This window comes from Diachasma alloeum, unplaced genomic scaffold (assembly GCF_001412515.2).
Source record: "Diachasma alloeum isolate Michigan unplaced genomic scaffold, Dall2.0 Dall_scaffold_00185, whole genome shotgun sequence".
In the NCBI taxonomy this organism is placed as follows: domain Eukaryota; kingdom Metazoa; phylum Arthropoda; class Insecta; order Hymenoptera; family Braconidae; genus Diachasma; species Diachasma alloeum.
Genome location: NW_021680351.1, coordinates 1,859,518 through 1,881,875, shown reverse-complemented (window position 1 = coordinate 1,881,875; position 22,358 = coordinate 1,859,518). Strand labels below are relative to the sequence as shown.

The 22,358-nt window shown below is 36.8% G+C and overlaps 2 protein-coding genes across 5 annotated transcripts in view; one reads left to right on the top strand and one right to left on the bottom strand.

Annotated features, from left to right (window-relative positions):
* The first annotated feature begins 702 nt into the window (after positions 1-702).
* On the top strand, positions 703-12,416 carry LOC107048142 (putative fatty acyl-CoA reductase CG5065). Of its 2 annotated transcripts, none has more exons than XM_015271168.2 (8): positions 703-818; positions 6,245-6,460; positions 7,601-7,995; positions 9,149-9,258; positions 10,098-10,296; positions 10,950-11,189; positions 11,311-11,568; positions 11,980-12,416. In XM_015271168.2, exons 1-8 carry the CDS (start codon positions 816-818, stop codon positions 12,143-12,145), a joined length of 1,587 nt encoding a protein of 528 aa, XP_015126654.1. In that variant the 5' UTR covers positions 703-815; the 3' UTR covers positions 12,146-12,416. The 2 variants fall into 2 exon arrangements, with proteins under 2 accessions (XP_015126654.1, XP_015126656.1); XM_015271170.1 differs by lacking the exon at positions 703-818 and adding an exon at positions 3,891-3,992.
* Positions 12,293-22,358, bottom strand: part of LOC107048141 (transcriptional repressor CTCF) — a 12,220-nt gene continuing 2,154 nt past the window's right edge. Inside the window, exons 2-9 of one of the 3 annotated variants that reach the window (XR_001461663.1) lie at positions 19,861-20,088; positions 19,586-19,768; positions 18,542-18,843; positions 17,629-18,158; positions 15,637-16,002; positions 14,669-14,758; positions 13,853-13,957; positions 12,897-12,981 (exon numbers count right to left, since the gene is read on the bottom strand). Coding sequence is in view for 2 of the 3 variants with exons in the window: in XM_015271166.2 (XP_015126652.1) it covers positions 12,681-12,981; positions 14,669-14,758; positions 15,637-16,002; positions 17,629-18,158; positions 18,542-18,843; positions 19,586-19,768; positions 19,861-19,960 (1,872 nt within the window). In the remaining variant the exon portion in view is untranslated. Of the gene's footprint in view, positions 12,982-13,852; positions 13,958-14,668; positions 14,759-15,636; positions 16,003-17,628; positions 18,159-18,541; positions 18,844-19,585; positions 19,769-19,860; positions 20,089-22,358 lie in introns of all 3 variants that reach the window. The other 2 variants (XM_015271166.2, XM_015271167.2) reach the window with 2 other exon arrangements.

Sequence of the window (22,358 nt, the reverse complement as noted above, 5' to 3'; positions counted from 1 at the left end):
CTATAGGATTATATGCTATAGAAAATCCTATAGGATTATATGCTATAGAAAATCCTATAGATTTATATGCTATAGAAGATCCTATAGATTTATATGCTATATAAAATCCTGTAGGATTATATGTCATAGGAAATTCTATAGCATTATACGCTATAGAAAATCATATAGAATTATACGCTATAGAAAATCATATATAATTATATGCTATAGAAGATCCTATGAGATTATATGCTATAGGAAATCCTATAGAATTATATTCTATAGAAAATCCTACAGAATTATATGCTATAGGAAATCCTACAGAATTTTCTCATACGTGATTCAGAGCAAAATGTCAAATAAAGGCTGTTACTCACCTCAACTGCGTAATTCCTCCAGATTTCCACCAAAATGTTAAAAATTCTCTCCTCGCCCATTCGACCAACAAACAACATTAGCCCCCGAAAAAACGATTCGAAAACCCTAAGACTTATCAGCGCAAAATAATGCGTAGCTAATTGATTTCAAGGATCGGGCGAATTCGCCCAAGTTGAATCGCACGGCGACTAGAGGTGGGTCAGTAACAGCAGTTGCGCTTCGTAAACATACGAGGTGAACGGGTGAAAGAAGAAAAAGTATCCCGGCACGTCCACCTTTCGTCTCTCTCTCTCTCGCTCTCTCGCACTCCGATGGGTTTTTAAACTCTGGTCAACATGTAATTCATAAAAGTGGGGAGTCAGGATTGTGCTAGGTTCTTAACTTCAACCCGAACTGTGGTCACTCCTGATGGACATACACTAGTGAGTGCACGACCACCTCGAGAAACGCATTCAGTTATGGTAAGTGCGAAATGAGTCTCTTCTTTTTTACACCGCGAGGATAATCGGTAGTGGAGCGGTAGAACGATTCAGTCGACTCGGCTCTTAGCTGAGTTTTTGAGGAGTCTCTCGGAATCTAGGGGAGATAGCGAAATCTTCGTGGGGACATTTTTTGTAGCTCTCAGTGAGCTCTACAGAAAAGGTTTTCACAAAAATTTTCCTATCCGCCTCGGATCCCGAGATATTCAGTGAAAATCGGACAATAATCGAAACCGAGTTGAATCGGTTTAACGCTTCGCTACTGAAATAGTTAACGGTGTCGGTCGCTCTGGGGTGAATACTTCACGGGTCTTTTAATGATATTGCTGAGAAGATGATGATGATGATTAATGAACGAAGAACTAGGTGGGATTATTGGAAAATGCCGGGATTTTTATTCTGCATTTTCCTTTCTCTATTGCGGCAATAGAGCAGGAATTCATTGCACACTAATTTTTTTTAGTCGTTTAAGGTGCGGATTCCTTTTTTACAGAATGGTTATTCATTTATCACAAGATATTTTCGCAAACAAGTTTTCGACGATTTTTTTTATTGGGGATTGACCAATTTGTGGGTTTAAATTAATGGGAGTTTTTTAGTTCTATGAAAGGGATGATTTTTTAATTTATTTTTTGTGTTTGTAAACGATGGGATGGAAATCAAATCAAATTTGGAGGTTTTTTACGAACTATTTGGAGGAACTCATTCATCTGATATGAATGAACCACTTCTCTGCGGGTATTTATAGTCATCGATTGTTTTATCAATATGAATAAATTGGGTGAACTTGATGGGAAATGTTCAACGAACAAGTTGAGCCCAAGTGCGTGGAAATCGGGTGGAATACGTGACTTGAAAAAATTTTTATATCCAAAAATATTGATATTGAACAATGTCAACAAACCAGCATTCAGCACCTCCATCAATCCCACATTGAGAGAAAAACAAACACATTGTCAAATAAGTCTTGTTTGGGCCAACAAAATCGCTAGTTGAAAATAGCCAAAAAAGAATTTGTTTGGTTCGAATTTGAAAGTCTCAAACATGAATAATTGCTCTGCTTTCGACAGTAACGAAATATTTGGCTCAAGAGGCGGATAATTCACACCAGACGGTGCCTTTTCAGGATGAAAATACCTCATACAGAGGAAAATTTATCAACTAATATTTTATCCCTAAGTTACAAGATTGCTATCATATCATTATTACTGTTTCATTTGAGGGTTCATTTCAGTAGCGAAGCGGTAAACCGGGTCAAGTCGGTTTTTACTTTTGGCCATTTTTTGATGAATATCTCGGAATCTAAGAGAGATAGCAAAATTTTGCTCATGACCTTTTTTGTAACCCTGAGTTGGCTCTACAAAAAAGGTTATGACAAAAATTTTTGTATCTCTTTTAGATTCCGAGATATTCGTCAAAAACTGGCCAACAGTTAAAATCGACTTAACCCGGTTTACTGCTTCGCTCCTGATTTGTTGTCTGTGATTATTAGACAGCCGAAACTACTATCCCTTGTTTCGCATAAAACATAGATTTTTCGGGAGCAAAATGCGTATGGGAGTATCGAATAACGAAGGAGTGGTGCTAGAAATGACATTTCTTGCGTCTACAGAGAATGCAATTTTTTTTGAACTACTAAATCTATTTTTGCGACAAAAAATTTTCGTTCCAGTGCACTGTCTGTATGTTTGGCGCAACAAATCCTTTTTTTTATTTATTTTGTTTATTCAAGTCAAGACAGCCGAGGCCAATTACAAGACTTATAAATAGTATGGAAATTCAAACGCATTGCGATTAAATATTCACGTTAGGTAGTGTATATAAGACGATACACAACCGTGTAGCTCGATGTAACATAATAAATGGTATCTACAAGTGTGCAGAAGCAAGGGAGAATATGAAGATAGTAATTATAGCAATGTGGAGATGATCATTATAAAATTAACATCAATAATGGGTTTTTACCGTGACATATGCATTATTTACTAGAGAGTCCATAGAGTCGTTGAAAATATCAACATCAGGGTACAAACTCAATACCAAATTCAGAGCAATACCTGCCTGACGCATTGGAGAGGATGGAGCCAGGTGATTCTTTGGCTTGGGAAGATAAATTCAGTAGCGAAGCGGTAAACCGGGTTAAGTCGTTTTTTACTATTGGCTAGTTTTTGACGAATATCTCGGAATCTAAAAGAGATAGAAAGATTTTTGTCATGACCTTTTTTGTAGAGCTAATAAAGCGTTATAAAAAAAGTCATGAGAAAAATTTTGCTATTTCTCTTAGATTCCGAGATATTCACCAAAAACTGGCTAATAGTCAAAATCGACTTAACTCGGTTTACCGCTTCACTACTGAATTATTGATTTAGAGCGAGCGGATGAACGCGGAACTTTCAAGTTCACGCAACCCAGCAATTCAGGACAGTCAATGTTTCGAAGAATTTTTTATTAAGAATATAATCAGCATCTTCGCCCTCTGTTGTTCAAGACTTAAGAAGTTAAAACGCTCACACAGGCGGCGATAATTACACCCTCGCTCCGGGTAGACCCCACCCTCTCGCCAGCATAGGAATATTAGAAAACGTTTCTGGATCATCTCGAGATTCTGAATGTATTTCGCGTACAGCGGCGACTACACTACGCAACCATATTTCAATTTTTTACTGTTGAAGTTACTGCAAGTCCTAATTATAAAACCAGTTTTTGATAATTTTCAAAAAACGATTTTCTCGGCAAATGCAAGACTTGTTGGAGAACTTTGTCGTTTTTCTCTCAGTGAAAAAAAAAATCCTATTTTACGCAAAGAAAATTCAACTCATCCCCGGTATTTTTTTCTGCCACGACTACTCCAAACGATTTTCACGAATATCAGACTATAATTCCACGGTCTGTTGATCCTCGGGTTGCGTGGAGGTGAATCAAATGTTTCGTCGTCAGTCGAAAAATGTCTCTGTCGCAAAGATTGTGGTTTTTCGCTCGCCTTTTACTGAGAAAGTACCAGAAATTTTTGGCAGATCGAATCAAGTGATCTCTCTCTCTCCCCCCCTGACCCCCCCCCCCCCTCCCTCGCCCGTAGAAAATGTTGCACACGAAATTGCTGAATGTTTAGTGAAATTGATTGCTGTTGCAGCGAGAGACTAGCCTCATAATCACCATGTACGTATGAGCATTAGGCGAAGCGCTATTATTGGATGAATAAATTTACCTCGATATTAATATCAGTGCAATTTCTGGAGTAAAATATCGCCCGAACTGCCTCAATTACGCAAGTACCTGTGCTACCTAATGTAGAAAGGATTCAACTATGTAATGCTCACGTCTCGGGACGCAATCAGAAATTAATCAGAAAGCGTTTCGCCGGATCAACGTGACAAGTGCAGCAGAATTTTTTCCAGTTTTTGTCTGGATTTTTCGCTAGCTAATCTGCTGAATTTATCTCGCGTCGTCACGGGTATTGCGAGAGTGTTGGGTCATGTTGTGGGTTTGATATGGGTGTGATATGTGGGAATGGGATTTGAGAATATTCCAAGGAAGGAACTCGAGGTCTGGAGGGGCAAGAGTATTTTTCCGTTGATGGTTTTCATTTTTTTTGGGGAAGTGAGAGGCGAACCTAGGGATTTGGCAATCGATGTCGAGTTCTGGGAGGCGAGAATCAATCAAGACTTCGGAATAGTATTCTTTATAATATTTAGTCAATTAAAGAAAGTGGCGGTTTTATTTGGAATTCATCCCTTGATTCAAGAATATTATTTGTTAAATTTAAGAGTCATATACTCGAATCTAATATTTCTTCTTGTTGAATTCAAGTAAAGTCATTTTATTTCTCATTTTTGGGAGAAATGCTGGTTTATCAATTCGAGGAAATGCGGAAAATCGCCGGGGGTTGGATTTGAACCCAAGTGAATAATTTATTAATTCTAGATAAATCGGTTATTTGAATTGAATAGCTGTTTCATTTTGAAGAATTGTTTACTTGAATTCAATAAATAATCTGTTTCACTCTCGTAAATTCTACCCAACGTGAACAGGATTCAACTATCAAATGCTTGGAAATTAATCAGAAAGCGTTTCGCTGGATCAACGTGACAAGTGCAGCAGAATTTTTTCCAGTTTTTGTCTGGATTTTTCGCTAGCTAATCTGCTGAATTTATCTCGCGTCGTCACGGGTATTGCGAGAGTGTTGGGTCATGTTGTGGGTTTGATATGGGTGTGATATGTGGGAATGGGATTTGAGAATATTCCAAGGAAGGAACTCGAGGTCTGGAGGGGCAAGAGTATTTTTCCGTTGATGGTTTTCATTTTTTTTGGGGGAAGTGAGAGGCGAACCTAGGGATTTGGCAATCGATGTCGACTTCTGGGAGGCGAGAATCAATCAAGACTTCGGAATAGTATTCTTTATAATATTTAGTCAATTAAAGAAAGTGGCGGTTTTATTTGGAATTCATCCCTTGATTCAAGAATATTATTTGTTAAATTTAAGAGTCATATACTCGAATCTAATATTTCTTCTTGTTGAATTCAAATAAAGTCATTTTATTTTTCGTTTTCGGGAGAAATGCTGGTTTATCAATTCGAGGAAATGTGGAAAATCGCCGGGGGTTGAGTTTGACTTCAAATAAATAATATAATATAAAAATATGTAAATAATATATTGCATTAAATATACAATTCGTTCCACTCCCATAAATTTAATTTATTTCGAAATTAATGAACCGAGTGGTATCACATAAACAGTCTCGCGTTTCTTTCCATCTTTGTTGAATTATTTGTATTATAATTTTAGTTTAGAGGATCAACTAACCGCTTATTCAATTCAAATGGACTATTTCGCAGACTCAAAGGAATCCCTCATTTCAATCTAATAAACTCCCTATTCAAGGCAAATAATTCAAAGTTCTTACTCCGAATAAGACTCGTTGTTTCTTGCACGGAGAGAAATGTTCAGTAAAAATTACGGACCTCACAATGCACTCGCCGATCACGGAATCGACTCACAAAATTTAAGTGACGGTATTCGTAATTTTTCACAGGAGTTTCAGCTACCAATTACGGAACACTCCGGAAAAATTCCGTGGCAGTTCCGTAAAATTTCCTACAACGACATTTCGCTCTGGAGTTACGGAAAAGAAACGTAATTTTTATTGAATATTTATCTCCGCGTGTTAAACCCATTCCACCGACCAAAAATTACCCCCCGAATAATCGAATATTTCTCGTCACCCCATAAATTACCCTCATAAATATATAATACATCACTTATTCAATTCCCCACACGCACTTTCTCGTAAATAAATTACATGGGACATTAAATTCTTTATTTATGCTCATCGAATTTCCATCAGCCACCAATGCCTCATGTCATTATTCTTCAGCACCTCCGAAAACCTCATCGACTCCATAAATTTCAGATGGCGGGTATCAAAGGCGATGGCGAACTGAGCGAGATCCAATCGTTTTACAAGGGCAAAACGATATTTATAACTGGGGCCTCGGGTTTTATGGGGAAAGTACTCCTGGAGAAGCTTCTGTACAGCTGCAGTGGCCTAGACCGCATCTACATTCTCCTGCGTTCGAAACGGGGTCGAACACCGGAGCAACGAGTGGAGGATATGTTTAAACTTCCCGTAGGTACATTACCGCCACGCCTCTCTCACTCCCAGAGAAATCATTTCTATTCTATTCTGATAACGAATTTGTCCAGAATTCATCAGCGAAGTGGGAAAACGGTTCTAGCCGATTTAGCCCTTAACCGAGTTTTCGAGGAATATCTCCGAATCTAAGGGAGATGATGAAATTTTCGTAATGACCTTTCTTGTAGAGAAAGTCGAGGGCTACAAAAGAGGTTATGACAAAAAATTTGCTATCTCCCTTAGATTTCGAGATATTCATTGAAAATGGCCAATAGCTAAAATCGACTTGAACCGGTTCGCAATTGAATTGAGGGATTATTCATTGCATATGGGGCAAAATGGACTGTTAGGAACCTTTTTGTTTCTGTTTTGACCTTTGATTTAATCTTTAGATAATTTCACCCTCAAAACCATTTGACTCTCAACTAGAAACAAATGGTTCTGAGGGTCAAACGATCCTTAATGAGGGTTGAAATAGAGGGTAAAATGACCTTTGAGGACGTTTAATCTCTAGATAATTTTCCCCTGCTTCAAACATTCTCAAAGGTCATTTGACCCTCACATAGAAATAAGTGGGTTTGAGGGTTAAACGACTCCCAAGGACGTTGGACCTTCAACTATACACGTCTTCAAGAGTCCCTTGGTCTTTGCAAAAATTTTACCCTCAACTCCAAACGTCCTCAAGGGTCGTTTGACCCTCCACTCCACACATTCTTAAGGGTCATTTGACCCTCAAAACCATTTTACCCTCAACTAGAAACGAGTGATTCTGAGGGTCAAACGACCCTCAGGATTATTTGACCCTCAACCCTGAACGTCTTCAAGCGCCTGTTGGCCCTCGAGACGATTTGACCCTCCACTCTAAACGTCCTTACGGGTCACTTGACCTCTAAAACCATTTGACCCTCAACTCCAAGTATTCCTAAGGGTCGTTTGACCCTCAAGGTCACATCACCCTTAAGAAGTCCACTAATTAAAAAAAAAAATTGAAATGAATAGCAACTTATAGAGAACATTTTTGACATAAAAAAATTGATTTCCATCATATTTAATTCTATTATTCATCAACAATACAAATCACAGTGTACAAATTTCCTGACAATTGTTAATATCACGAATGAAAAATGCCATCAGTTATTCGAGAGACTCCGCAAAATTCAACCGGATGCCATCAATAAATTAACAGCATTACCGGGTGACGTCACACTACCCAATCTCGGTCTCACGGAAGGCCAGCGTGATCTTCTCGCGGACAGAGTGCAAATCGTATTCCACGGTGCAGCGACATTAAAACTCGAGGCCAAGCTCAAGGACGCAATTGAGATGAATACGATTGGGACGGATTCAATGCTACAGCTGGCGAGACGTATGAAAAATCTGCAGGTCTTTGTGCATTTGAGCACTGCATTCTGCCATGTAGACCAGGAGGAGCTCCATGAACGGGTTTACGATGCTCCGGATGATCCGCACGAGGTCATGAGGCTCGTCAGATGGCTCAAAGAGGACGCTCTCGATCTCATCACTCCGAAGTGAGTGATTAATGTTTTTTCCCTTGATTACTCATTACCGAGACAATTTCATGCGAATGAATGAGTTGAAAGAGTGATTTTTTTTACGGTCAAACTTTTTTATTTTTGTTAATTAGGTATTTGTCTGGTGAATAAATCACATTAGGGAAAATGTTTGACCCTTATGAGCATTTGACCCTTAACGGTGAGAGCTCTTAAGGTTCGTTTGACCCTCAACACCATTTGTTTCTAAGTGAGGGTCAAGGGGTTCTAAGGGTTAAATTACCCTCAATGACGTTTGGAGTTGAGGGTCAAATGGGCCGGAGAGTCCATAGCCCTTAATGACGTTTGAACTTGCGGGTCAAATGGTCCTGAGAGTCGAACGACCCTTAATGCCGTTGACGTCTAGGGGTCAAATGGTCATTAAAGTCAAACGAATTCTGAAGGTTCGTTTGACTCTCAAACCTATTTGACCCTCAAGGTCAACCAAGCCTTAATGACGTTTGGAGTTGTGGGTCAAATGGACATAAAAGTCAAACGAATTCTGAAGTTGAGAATGAGAATGTCTCGAGGGTCAAATAGCCCTTGACGACGTGGGTTAAGGGTGACCCCATTAGATCCTTAGAACCATTTCACCCTTAACGCTAAACGTTCTCAGAGGTCCTTTGACCCTCAACATGATTTGACCCCCAACTTCAAACGTCCTTAAGCATCATTTGACCTTGAAAACCATTTGTTTGTAGTTGAGGGTCAAACAACCCTTCAGGAAGGTTACATTTGTGGGTCAAATCGTCTTGAGGGTCAAGCGGCCCTTAAAGGCGTTGGATTTTCTCGTAAACCATCAATTCTATATTAAAATATCGTAAAACCTTCTTTGCAGTGAACGAAATTCCCCACAATAAATATCGCTTGACACTTCTCACAACTCATTTTCTCATTCTCGAGATAATTCCACGTCTACCAACATCTGCAAAATTATCATGTCACACGAAGTAAAAAACCTGTTCACATGACGATCATAAACTTCATTAGAGCCTCATGAATTCAACGAGCCGTTCTTCATTCATTAATAATCAAAAACACTGGATCACTCACTTGTTAATTGCTTCAGAAAATATTCCACGGAAGAATGTTAAATTCTTGTTATTTCATTTTATGGTCTCGTCATTTACAGACTCCTGGAACCTCATCCGAATACCTATACATATTCAAAGAGATTGGCGGAGACATTGGTGGCCAATGAGTATCCGAATATGCCTTGCGTAATCGCGAGACCTTCCATCGGTGAGTGGTCAAGGTCACGAAGGATTCGAAATTATACTGGCATTCTGCAATTTTTACGCTTCGTTTTTTTTTCTGGCGGCCGAGGTGGCGGGGAGAGACGAAATGAAACACTATTTATTATTTATTTTTATTTATTAATATACTTGAAAATCTGGCGAATTTGATAGAACATTCTGTTGGATTTATATTGAACTTATGCTATTGAGATGTTTTCTATAGAAATTCCTCGACTCAAATTTTCAGAATTTTTTTGTTTTTTTAAAGATAAGAAAAAATTGAGATTAAAAATTTGAAAAATTGATGTCAAGGAAGTTCTATCGAAAGTGCCTCAATAGAAAAAGTTGTATAGAAAGATGAAATTCTACTGATTTTTTTCTATAAAATAATATTCAAGTTCTATTTTTACTTCTTTATCTTTTTTTCATTTATTAATTTACCGAAAAACCTAGCGAATTCACTAGAAAATTCTGTTGGATGTCTATTCAACTTTCTATTAGTTTTTGGTCGATTCTATTAAAAAATTCCGCAGTTTGTTTTTTATCATGAAAATATCCAGTGGAAAAGATTCTAGATGAAAAATAAATAGAATTTATTTGCTGTTTCCATTCATTTAAAACGAATAAAACCAATAAAAATAATCAGTAATTGGTGAAGTCAGTTAATTAATTAACTAAAAATTGAATTTAGGTTTAATAGAAGAAAACAATGTATTGAATACCACAGAATATTCGCTTTTACTAGTGTTTCATTTTCTCAGTCTCCCAATAATCATATTTATATACCTAGGCATGTTATGAATATTATTATTGGGTTTAATAATTTGATGATTGAATTTTCAGTCACACCGGCATGGGAGGAACCTCTGCCAGGCTGGGTGGACAGTCTCAATGGCCCAGTGGGGCTCATCGTTGGGGCTGGTAAAGGAGTGATCAGATCAATGCACTGCAACGGGAATTATCATGCCGAAGTCGTTTCCGTTGATTTCGCCATTAATGCACTTATTGCTATTGCACAGAGGGTTGGAAGTGCCAATAGCAGGTATGACCATTTTTACTGAATAATTGATGAACCGAAGTTGAACAGCGTCCAACGAATTAATATCAAATGGCAATACGATTTTAAATAGTTGATGATAATTTTATGAAAGAAAATTCAGTAGAAAAAACTGATAGGTTTTTCTCTTCTGAGTGCATGTAATTTTGATTCAGATCAGCTTCGAAATTTGGGTAGAGGAAGGGGAATAGAATTGAATTAAAAAATTAAATGAAACTAATTGGGAATTTCAGGTCATTTTTCAGAGAAATTTTCACAAAAACTTTACTATTTCCCTTTAATTCCAAAACACTCAAAAAAATTGAAATAAGACAATAAAATCTTTTAAAAATTTGATAAAATATTAACGATAATTAATCAAATATTCTCACAAAACTTGACTGCTTCCCTTCAATTCCAAAATATTTTCCAAAAATTAATCTTCATCCAAAACGAATGTATTAAAAAAATATTAACGAGAAAAGTAATGACTTCATCTCCCCTGAGTGCATGAAATCTGGATTGAAATTGAACAGAGTAATTTCGAAATTCTCTAAAAAGAAGAGAAAGAAGTTTTTTTCATTCATAACGAGACGTAAACGGTTACCGAATGAAGAAATTTCCCCAAATGAAGAAATTAAACTAATTGAGGGTTTCAGAACTCCAAATATGCCGGTATTCAACATCACTCAAAGCCGAGTGGTTCCAGTTACATGGGCTGACGTGCTGGAGAAAGGAAAATCGGTTGCATACGAATTCCCCTTCGACGGTGCAATTTGGTATCCAGACGGGGATATTCGGAGCAGCAAATTTGTGCACAATTTGTTTGTCTTCTTTTTTCACATTATTCCTGCGTATTTCATTGATTTCCTCATGCTGATATTCAGGCAAAAACGATTGTGAGTATTGGAGAGTTATTTTTTAATTGGCTTTTCGATTTTCATTTTCTTTTTCTGTGGGAAAAAATGCAATTATCCCGTTGGGAATGTTTTCATTGCTCTTTAATTTTTTTTGTTGCAGTATGGTACGAATTCAGAGGAGAATTTCTGACGGCCTTGAGGTGTTGCAATACTTCACGACGAGGGACTGGGTCTTCCACAACACGAATTTACTCAATTTGTGGGAGAAGATGAGTCCGCAGGACAAACAACTGTTCAATATTAATTTCCTCGGTATTGATGATTTGGAGTACATAAAGAGGATAATTCTGGGGGCGAGGCAGTACTGCATGAAGGAGAAGATGGAGGATCTGCCGAGGGCACGAATGCACTTGAAATTGTGAGGAAGAAAATTTGTTAATAATTCCATGATGATTCAACGAGATATTTGATAGGAAAAAGTCAATAGTTTTCGATTTTTCTGTATGAATATTCTCTTTGAATTTTTTCTATGCGAATGGGCCTGAATTTTCTAAATTTTTTAAACTTAGAAAATCCGTGGCCAGTAATTTTAATAGAAAAAATCTCAAGGGAAAAATTCAAATGGAAAAATCGAAATCTAGTGACTTTTTCCTATCAAATATCTCATTCTAATCAATTCTAGAGAATTTCAATAGCATTTTCTAACCAATTCGCTGAGGTTTTCTATTAATTTTTTTCACACGTGATATGTGACTTTAACAAATCTGATCCTTCCAGAATCAATTTCATTGAAGAAATTTCCCACAAAACTCAATATTTTTTATTTCAGCCTCTACGTCATCCACTTGATCGCAGTCTACGGTTTCTACTATCTCGTCCTATCAACAATAATAAAAAACTTTGAGTTCACCAGATACTGTCTTGACCTCGTCACCGAAAAGATGAAGTACTTACCGATTCTCGGACGTTTTGTAGACAGAGCAGCTCCAGCATAAAATCCACCCTCAACTTCTGAAATTGTAATTCCCCCAAAATATTCCAGGTAAAATCCAAAAATCAACGAATAAATCCCCAAAAACAATAAAAGAAAATGATTGCTCCATCGACAAAAATGTATCTGTACAAAACCATCTATTTTACACATTGAAATTACTTCCAAATATAATAGATATAATATATTTCAAGTTGACAACGTAAACAAGATAATTTTCTTTACAAATTACAAGTATTCTCATTCTTTAGGAAATATAAAAAAATTTTTCCTGACGATTGATTTTTCATTATTACCTTAAACACTAGGGCAATCTCATCGATTGGATATCACTCTCACCGAGCAATTCTCGTATTCTAATATCCTTGGTCATTTCGTACCTTAAGCCTAACTATCAATGAAAAATTATGGAAAAACGTTTGGACCTCCCTGTTTTTTTTAATTTTAATAATTTCCCCTTTGTGTTCACGAGTGAAATGAAAATTGCACGACTCGAGGAAAACGAGGTGAAACATTGACGAATAACTTTTAATCATTCGTTATCTCCTCTGAAGTCGCTTAGCAGTCAAACGTTTGTGAAATTTATTGAACTGACGATGGTGTCGCCAGAGCATGTGCAACACTAGAGATGCTTTCGTGTGATAGGCTCTTTGTGCTCGAGCTGAGGCATCCTCTGGACAATGGTAACACCTGAGATATTTGGTAACACAACATGCGGGGTTTTTCCGCTTCTTTGATTCAATCTTTCGCTTTTCCTCTTCTTCTTCCTCGATTTCTGCTTGAGTCAGGACCTTTCGGGGCTCTCGCTGCTTTCGAGATCTACTTCGGCCATTTGATTCACTATATTTGTAAGAAATTATTAGAAGTTAGCGTTAATTTAGGGGAGAAATGGTTGGAGGGGAGGTCGAGGATTTTTTTTTCACTTGAGAAAAGTCGAAATATTTAAATTTTAGGAAATAAATTCGTGAATTTGACGCATTGGAGATTCAATTTCGGATTTTTTTTCTATGCTTTGCAATATTTAAAACAGTATTTTTAAAAAATTGAACTATTAAAATGCCAGTTCATTCGAAATATTTTAGAAATTGACAACAGAAATTATTTCGAGTAAAATTTTTCTGGTTCAAAAAAATTTAATACACTTCAGCAGCGAAACGGTAAAATGGTTCAAGTCGATTTTGACTATTGGTCAGTTTCCACCGAATATCTCGGAATCTAAGGGAGATACAAAAATTGTGGTTAAGACCTTTTTTCTAGCCCTCGATTCGGTCTACAAAAAAGGTCATTACGAGAATTGCAGTATCTCCCTTAGATTGTGAGATATTCCTCAAAAACTCAGGCGAGCCCCAAATCGACTGAAACCATTTTACCGCTTCGCTACTGAATTTTATTCATCATGTTCAATGACAACGAAATATTAATTGATATCAATTAATTAAATCCCAAATATTGCAGATTTTTCAGAAGGATATTGCGAATTTTCTCAAGCAAATGGACTTTTTGGTAAAATAACTTCTCATAAATGTTGTTTCACTTTGAAGTCGTGTCTTTGAGCTTCAAAATGAAAAACTAATTATTTTCATTTGGAATTTCCGTTCGAAGGATATTGCAGGTTTAAATAGGTCCATTTTAGGAGCTTATGGTTTATTTTTCCTTTAGTTGACTGAGTTGGGATAGTTCAGGCAGTTAATTTGGGTAATTTATGTCACACCTGACGTATGTCCAGTTATCCTCGTTTTGTGTGCGTTGTTCGCTCTTTATTGCCTTATTCGGCGATTATCACAATTACCATCTCGTGGCTGCTACCACTGCGGCACTGTTTTCACACAACTTTCATTTAATTTCGGAATCTACAGTTACTTTTTCATATGCTTCTTAAACACGTGAACATGAGTACGTAATAAAAACAATGGGGAGTTTATAATTGAAGATTATGCGGAATTTGAGAAAATCCAAGTAGGATAATTTATTTATTATGGTTTTTTTTTAATGTAACAAATTGCGAATTGCAATAAAATCATTGAGATGAAGAATTAATAGTTTTCTTTCAATTAATTTTCGTGAATTCACGAGTCTGAAGATGAAAAAATAATTATTTAATAACTTTTAAAATGTAATTTAGATGAATTTTCCTCAAATTCAACAAAAATACTTCTTCAAAATGTACATAAAGAACGTTAAATAATTACTCTGAACAAACGTGCTGTTTACATAAATAATCAACTAAATGATAATCAAAAAGGCGAAAAAAACTGAAAACGCATACAAAACGAAAATAAAATGACGTGTCAAGTGCCGCATTGCATAAATTAACTGGCGAATATGTAAATATTGGATAAAAATATGCACAATGACTAGAAAAACGAAATGTTTAAATAAAACATTGGAGGGAGAAGGAAAATAATAAGATGTGATATAGGTAAACTATTCAACAGGCAAGCTAGGTTATACCAGACTAGAGTGCTACATGAACTTATTTTCTTCTTCTTCTTTTTCTTCTTTTTAAAGTTGCGACGAATTTACTCACCCAAGGATTGTCGTCGGTGGTGGCACAACGGCGGCTGCTGGAGCTGGGAATACTGGAGGTCCGGGGGGTGGTCTGCCGCCGCCTGCAGGACTGCGAAAATAATTTTTTTAGTATTTTTGTTAAGGATAAATTGGTTAGAAAAGGTCCATTGAGGGAGAATAAATTTTAATTTAAGAGCCAGGTGTACTATCTTTCGAACGTTATCTCGATGTTTTTTTCATCTTTCGTCATCTGAAATTGTCAAATAAGTCCTGCATCATGCAGAAGTTTTGAAAAATTATGAATGAATAATAAAAAAAAGTAGAAAAAATTCTCAATTTTTTCACAGAGCATTTTTAATTTATCTTCAGAATAAGTTGAATAACAAGAAATTGAAAAATGTATCTGATTTACGGTGACAAATGGCGGCCTGTCACCCAATATCATGCAGGGGGAAGACTGATTTCGCAAATCTTTTCCCACACTGCACAGAGACATTTATTACGGAAAAGGCTCTTTGAAAAAAGTTGTTATATTTTGGAGAATTTTTTAATCACACTTTTATCACATAAAAATGGCAGATGACTACATACCACTGTTTTGAAAATTGAGATACCTAGCTGTCACTTCCCATGAGGAGTTAGTGTTTTGTTATCCACCATGGAAAATGACAGCTAATAGATAATTTGCCACAGCGAATCAGATATTTGTAATTTCCACTTTTTTCAACTCATTCTGAATCTCAATTGAAAACGCTCTTTGAAAAAGTTCAGAATTTTTTCAATTTTTTTTATCATTCTATCATAATTTTTGGGAATTTCTACATGATGTACCACTCAATTGACAATTTTGGATTACGAAATATAAAAAAATCCAGATAACATTCGAAAGATAGTTCACCTGGGCCTTAAAACGCAAAAAAGTAAATTTTTGACAATTCTCAAATTCCCCACTAAAAATAGGCATAAACTCGTTAACAGTGATCTTACTGGACAGGATCGTGTCTGTTTATCGTTGGAGCAGGTGCAGGAGCAGAAGTTGGGGCAGTCGGGCTGGCTAGTGTTGGTGATTGCGCCGCGGAGACTGGCACCGAGGCACCACCAGACGAATTACCCGTGTTTATACGATGAACATGAAGCTGGTGAAGCTGCAACTGCGCTGCATCTTCACCGAGGAACGAGCACCTCGAGCACTGACGTTTGTTGTGGACTTTCAGAACATGTGTGGCCAAACGTTCAGCTCGAGCTGCTTTGTACTCACACAGAGCGCAGGCGAAGGGCTTCAGGTGAGTGTTCAGGTGACGTTTCAGACACCAATTGTCGACACCACTCCATGAGCAGTAGCAGCAGGTGTATCTGAGGATTGAAATCGTAGAAATTACGATTGGGATTCAAACGAGGAAATCTGAACAAGTGGACAATTTCATGTTAAATTTTTTTTGTCATTTTTCCCCCAAAAAGATGAATAAATTCCTCTGAATAGAATGGCATTTAAAATTCACATCAAACATGACGAGTAATGTTGTATTTAATTATTTGCAATTGGACGAAGAAATTGTCAAATAGTGAAAGAAAATATAAAATACTATTTCGCTTCAATTTTCAATAGTACTTCTTCATAATTTTTATTAAACAGACTCCACCTGCATTAAAAAAAACTCAAAAATCAAACAAATCCCCACCATGACAAATAAAATTGTATTGAATTCAATAAATGGTAATTTCTTTGGCTTATCGGTCAGTTTATTATTTAGATTTCCATTTAGATTTCGTTGGTGACCGGTAAGCCAAAGAAATGATCATTTATTGAATAAAAAGTACGGTCGAAAAATCATGAAGAGAAAAGGGATTGTATTAAGTGATTCGCAATTTGCAAATCACGATGGACGAAGAAATTGTCGAATGGGAAAATAAAAAATAAAATACCATTTCACTTCAATTTTAAATGACACTTTCCCATAATTTTCATGAAACAGTCTCCACCTGCATTAAAAACTCCCAAGAGGATTTTAAAAATCCAAAAAAATTGACAAATTCTCAAATTGTATTTAATTCAATAAATGACAATTTCTGCGGCTTATCGGTCAGTTTATTATTTCGATTTAGATTCAGTTGGCGCTATTTAAAAAATAATCTAAACAATAAACTGGCCGATAAGCCAACGAAATTATCATTTACTAAATAAAAAGTACGGTCGAAAAATCATGGAGAGAAAAGGGATTGTATTTAATGATTTTCAATTTGCAATTGGACGAAGACATTGTCAAATGGGGAAATAAAAAATAAAATACCATCTCACTTCAATTTTAAATGACACTTCCCCATAATTTCCATGAAACAGTCTCCACCTGCATTAAAAACTCCCAAGAGGATTTTAAAAATCCAAAAAATCGACAAATTCTCAAATTGTATTTAATTCAATAAATGACAATTTCTCCGATTTATCGGTCAGTTTATTATTTCGATTTAGATTCAGTTGGCGCTATTTAAAAAATAATCTAAACAATAAACTGACCGATAAGCCAACGAAATTATCATTTACTAAATAATAAGTACGGTCGAAAAATCATGGAGAGAAAAGGGATGGTATTTAATGATTTTCAACTTGCAATTGGACGAAGACATTGTCAAATGGGGAAATAAAAAATAAAATACCATCTCACTTCAATTTTAAATGACACTTCCCCATAATTTTCATGAAACAGTCTCCACCTGCATTAAAAACCCCCAAGACGATTTTTAAACTCCAAAAAATCGACAAATTCTCAAATTGTATTTAATTCAATAAATGACAATTTCTCCGATTTATCGGTCAGTTTATTATTTAGATTTCGATTTAGATTCAGTTGGCGCTATTGAAAAAATAATCTAAATAATAAACTGACCGTTAAATCCGGTTGAAAATTTGTTCGATTTTGTCATTTTAAAAATCCAAAAAATCGAACAAATCGTCAACCAAAAAACGTTAAAAATAAATATTACCTCCTCTCCTGAGCCCCCTTGGCGCCGGCCTTGACGTGGCTCTTGCTGTTGCAGCCAGTATTCTGTATCCTCCTACTGCAATTGCTATCCTGAATGACCCCAACAACACTAGTCATACTGGCAGTCTGATAGAGAGCTGGTGTCACTCCAGCGACACCCGTCGCCTGTGTCGTCTGCAGCTGATAGCTCTTATTGTTGTTGTAGTTTGTTGTGTAAGTGCCATTGATACCCGCGCTGTTGGTGTTACTCTCGTGGACTGTCTTGGTGCCATTGGTGCTCGGTGTTCGTCTTATCTTGGCCAATTCGTACGTGTGCTCCCTGTGCATCCGGAGGAAATGCTTCTTCACATGGTCGGCACGGTTGAAGGGCTTGTAGCAGACGTAACAGTGGAAGGGCTTCTCCTCACGGTGGATGTTCTCGTGACGGGTGTAGAGATCACGTCTGTCTGTGCCGTAGGGGCAGTACGGGCAGGTGTAGCGTTTGCCACTTGATGATGAGGTTGTTGAAGAGGTAGTCATTGTTGGGGGGTTCTGAAGATTTTTTTCATTTTTTATTCGTTTTTTGTTATTCATTTATTCATTTTCTTCATTGGTTTGGCCAGGGGTTTCTCGGGGGCGGGGAGGGGAGAATAATTGCGAAAATGTTTTTTTACAATTACAGTGAGAGAAAAACGCACTTACACGTTACAATTCAAACTTCTGAATGTTCGATTCGTTGTGTGCAAATCGACAGGTATAATTTGAGTCCGTGGAGTTCAAGAAACAAAAAATTCACCAATCAGGGGAGTCTCATGGATTTTGTGTTTTTCTTGAATTTCACATAATTTAATTTAACATGTCGAATTGTGCAGAATCTCTCCAATCCTCATTAATCATTTCTCGAATTTATAAACACGAAGATAAAAAATACTCACAGCGTGCAAATGCTGTGGCGGCGTGGTCGGCAGCTCTTGCAGGAGAAAGGGGGTTGTAGCAGGAAGTAACGCAGCTGGGACCGTTTGGGTCTCCTGCGTCCTCCTGGAGGGTGGTGCCTGCCTCTCTGCCCTGTCACGCACTCTTTCCAGGTACGTAAGAATATCCTCAAGCTTCACGTCGCTCTGTAGGTAATCCTTTCTCGGTGAGTGGTGACGATTCCGCGAATCGTCCAAAATTCTCGACGAGTGCAACTCCATAAAGTGCTCTGCTATATCTCTCGGTCCACCGGCCATACAATCACCTGAAATTAACATCAATTTTTCAAATAACATTGTTTTTTTACTCATTTTTATTTATGATTCATAAAAAATTGAAATATTTCATCTGCATTTTGTGAATTTTTTTGGTTTATATCAATTGAAGTGAAAAATTAGTCTTTTCATGACAAATAAAATTGCATTTTGACTTATTTTTTATTACAATTCATAAAAAATTGCACTATTTCATCTGCATGTTGTGCTATTTTTGTATTATATCAATTGAAGTGAAAAATTAGTCTTTTCATGACAAATAAAATTGCATTTTGACTTATTTTTTATTACAATTCATAAAAAATTGCACTATTTCATCTGCATGTTGTGCTATTTTTGTATTATATCAATTGAAGTGAAAAATTAGTCTTTTCATGACAAATAAAATTGCATTTTTAATCATTTCAATCTGTAATTTATAAAATATTACAATATTTCATTACAATTTCATTGCTGTCACGAAAAAACTAATCTTTTCCATTTTTATCAATTGAAATAGTCCAAAAGTAAATTAAATACAAAAAAATTAAATCAGGGTTTTTTGTCTGTTTGTATTTTCAGAATTAATGGGGCAAAACGGGCCGCTTTTTAAAATTTTAGCTAGAATTATCCTGGCTTTTAAATGAAAGTTCAGACGAAAAACGAAACAAAGTAGAAAAAAAATGAAACGGAGTTTTCATGAATTCTTGTTTTAATCATTAAAATTGAATTATGAAAAAAATGTTAATTTACCACATTCGTAACAACGCCAGGTGGACTTTCCCGCGTGATAAGAAGCTATCCTACTGCCGTCAGTTCCTTTAAGTGGTTCTTCCTCGCAAGTCCAATTGCCATCGTCCGAGTCAGTACCATTTCCCGTGTCCTCGTCGTTTTTGTACGAAACCGAAGTCTCAAATTCGTTCTGTACACTAGAGGCTGCAACGCACAATGGCCCAAATGAATAAGAAAACCCATTGTAATGAGAAAACCCAATGACACTGAAGTCGTTAAAATGCGATTATCCTTACTTCTGTGATCGGGATCGTCGCCGTACAATTTTCTCGTAATCTCTTTGAACATATCCTCGTAGCAGTCTAGCCTGCCAATACCTGTTGTACCGCTTTCCATGGTGTTTTTCTCGGTAAAGGGAGGGAAAAATGTGAAAGCCGATGGGGACCTTTAACTGACAGCCCCTGGGAGGGACCGAGTCCACTGGGTTCTACCCCCTTCGAGGGTCGATCTTTTGCGCGAACTACCTGAATCATTCAAGGGAAGTTTACGATCAAAACTGGTTTACCGTTATGACCTTTCGAGGGAAATTTTTTTTTCATGAGGAGGATTTATTTGAGAGTTACGTAATGGAGGGATTGAGGGGATATTTCCTGTATTTTTTCGTGGAGGTAATTTGGGATGTCCGGAAAATTGCTCCGGAAATGCGGAAAATCCCCAATTTTCCGAATTTTTTCAAAATTATTCTGTAAGAAAGTGGAAAATTGCGTTTGTCCTCATATAGGATACCTGTTTATGATAATACATTAGCAATATGATTTCGAATGGTCATTACATGCCATTTTATTCTATCGTATGTCGCTTCACATTATTTTGTTCAATTGAATTATATTTGTTCTTCAATCAATTTTGTTTGATTTCTTGGGATAATTCTTGTACAAATCAAATGAAAGAACGATGATATCTGTGTTATCTTGAAATTTCATTTGAAACCTCATATTTGAAGACACCGTTGGAGAATTTACCTTCAGCGAAATTTTATAAAAATCCGAAATTTGCAAAAATCGTCAAGAGAATAAAACCGAATAATTTCAGAACTGTAAATTTTAGTTTAATTATTCCGGGGAAATTAGTGAAAAATTGGGGACATTCTAGGAATTCCAAGAATTTAAAAAGAATTCCCTGAAAATTTGAGGGATTTTGGCAGTGAATATTCATTTTCTCGTGAAATTCCATTGACTTTTTCTTCTTAAATTAAATACAAGTTCTTTTTCCGGAAAATTCAGCCAATTTTTTTAACAGTGTGGGCGGAAGTTGTTCTAAAATTAGAAAAAAACATTGTCACATCGCTACATACGTACGCAGCCTAAAATAGTATATTACGACACAAGTGAAAAAAAGTAGTTGTTGACGAGTGTGAGCCGCAGGCGTGGTCTGTAATCATACTCGTCAGTAAGTACATTTTTCCATATGTACCGTACGATATTTTATTATACTGGTGAGAAAAAGGCGGTTCTTAACGCGCGAACCTTGCAAAAAGTGGCCCTTTTCCCACGTGTATCATAAATTGAATTTTCCATGAATTGACTGTCTCGATCATAAAGTTTGGATATCACAAAAAAAAACAAAACCCTAAATTTATAGTCGCCCTCGTCAGGAAGTACATTTTTTCATATGTATCGTGGGATATTTTATGTCACACGGCGATAAAAGTATTATCTGACTCATGCGATTACAATCGTCGTCTTCGGCTCGGATTATAGAGTCCCATTCATCAAATAATACCTTTATCGCTTGATGACATAAAGTACTATGATAATACTGGTGAGAAAAAGGCAGTTCTTTTCCCCCCAAACATGCAAAAAACTGCCCTTTTTTTCACTTGTATCATAAATTGAATTTTCTGACTGTCTCGATCATAACGTCTGGATACCACAAAAAGCCAAAACCCTAAATTTTCAATCACACTCGTCAGTAAGTACATTCTTTCATATGTATCGTACGATATTTTATGATACTGGTGCGAAAAAAGCGCTTTTTACGCGCGAAGCCCGCAAAAAATTGCCCTTTTTTCACTCGTATTATAAACTGAATTTTCCGACTGTCTCCATTATAACGTCTGGGTATCAAAAAACCTCGTCAGCAAGTACATTTTTTCCTATGTATCGTATGATATTTTATGTCACACGGCGATAAAAGTATTATCTGACTCATTAGATTGTAATCCGAGCCGAAGGCGCCCAGTCACATCCGTCAGATAATACTTTTTTCGCCCGATGACATAATGCATTCTTATGATACCGGCGAGACATATTTTTGTATCTTACGATATTTTATAATCCTGATGAAGAAGAGGCACTGCTTTGCGCGCGAAGCATGCAAAAAGTGCCCTTTTTTTCCCTAGTAACATAAATTGAATTTTCCGACTGTCTCGATCATAACGTCCAGCTGTCACAAAAAACCCAGACCCTAAATTGGAACAAGAGCCCCCAAAACTCCCTCCGAAGACGAAAAAACTTCCCGATCAATAGCCCATCGATCAGTCCCTCACCCCGCACGCAAGCGTGAGCCCTCCCCGATGAATCAAAACCCCCCGAGATAAATAAACCAATCCAAGATTTGAAAGCCAACTCATGGCATCGATATTCCCCCTGAATCCTCCGTCGTCATGCCTTTGTAAACCAAAACGAGAGCACGATGGAGAAGGAAACATCGTCACAACTAGTTAGGGGAAGTGAACCCCAGTAACAGGGGGAGGGGGGGGGTCACGGCAAGACGAAGACGGGTGAGGGGGGGG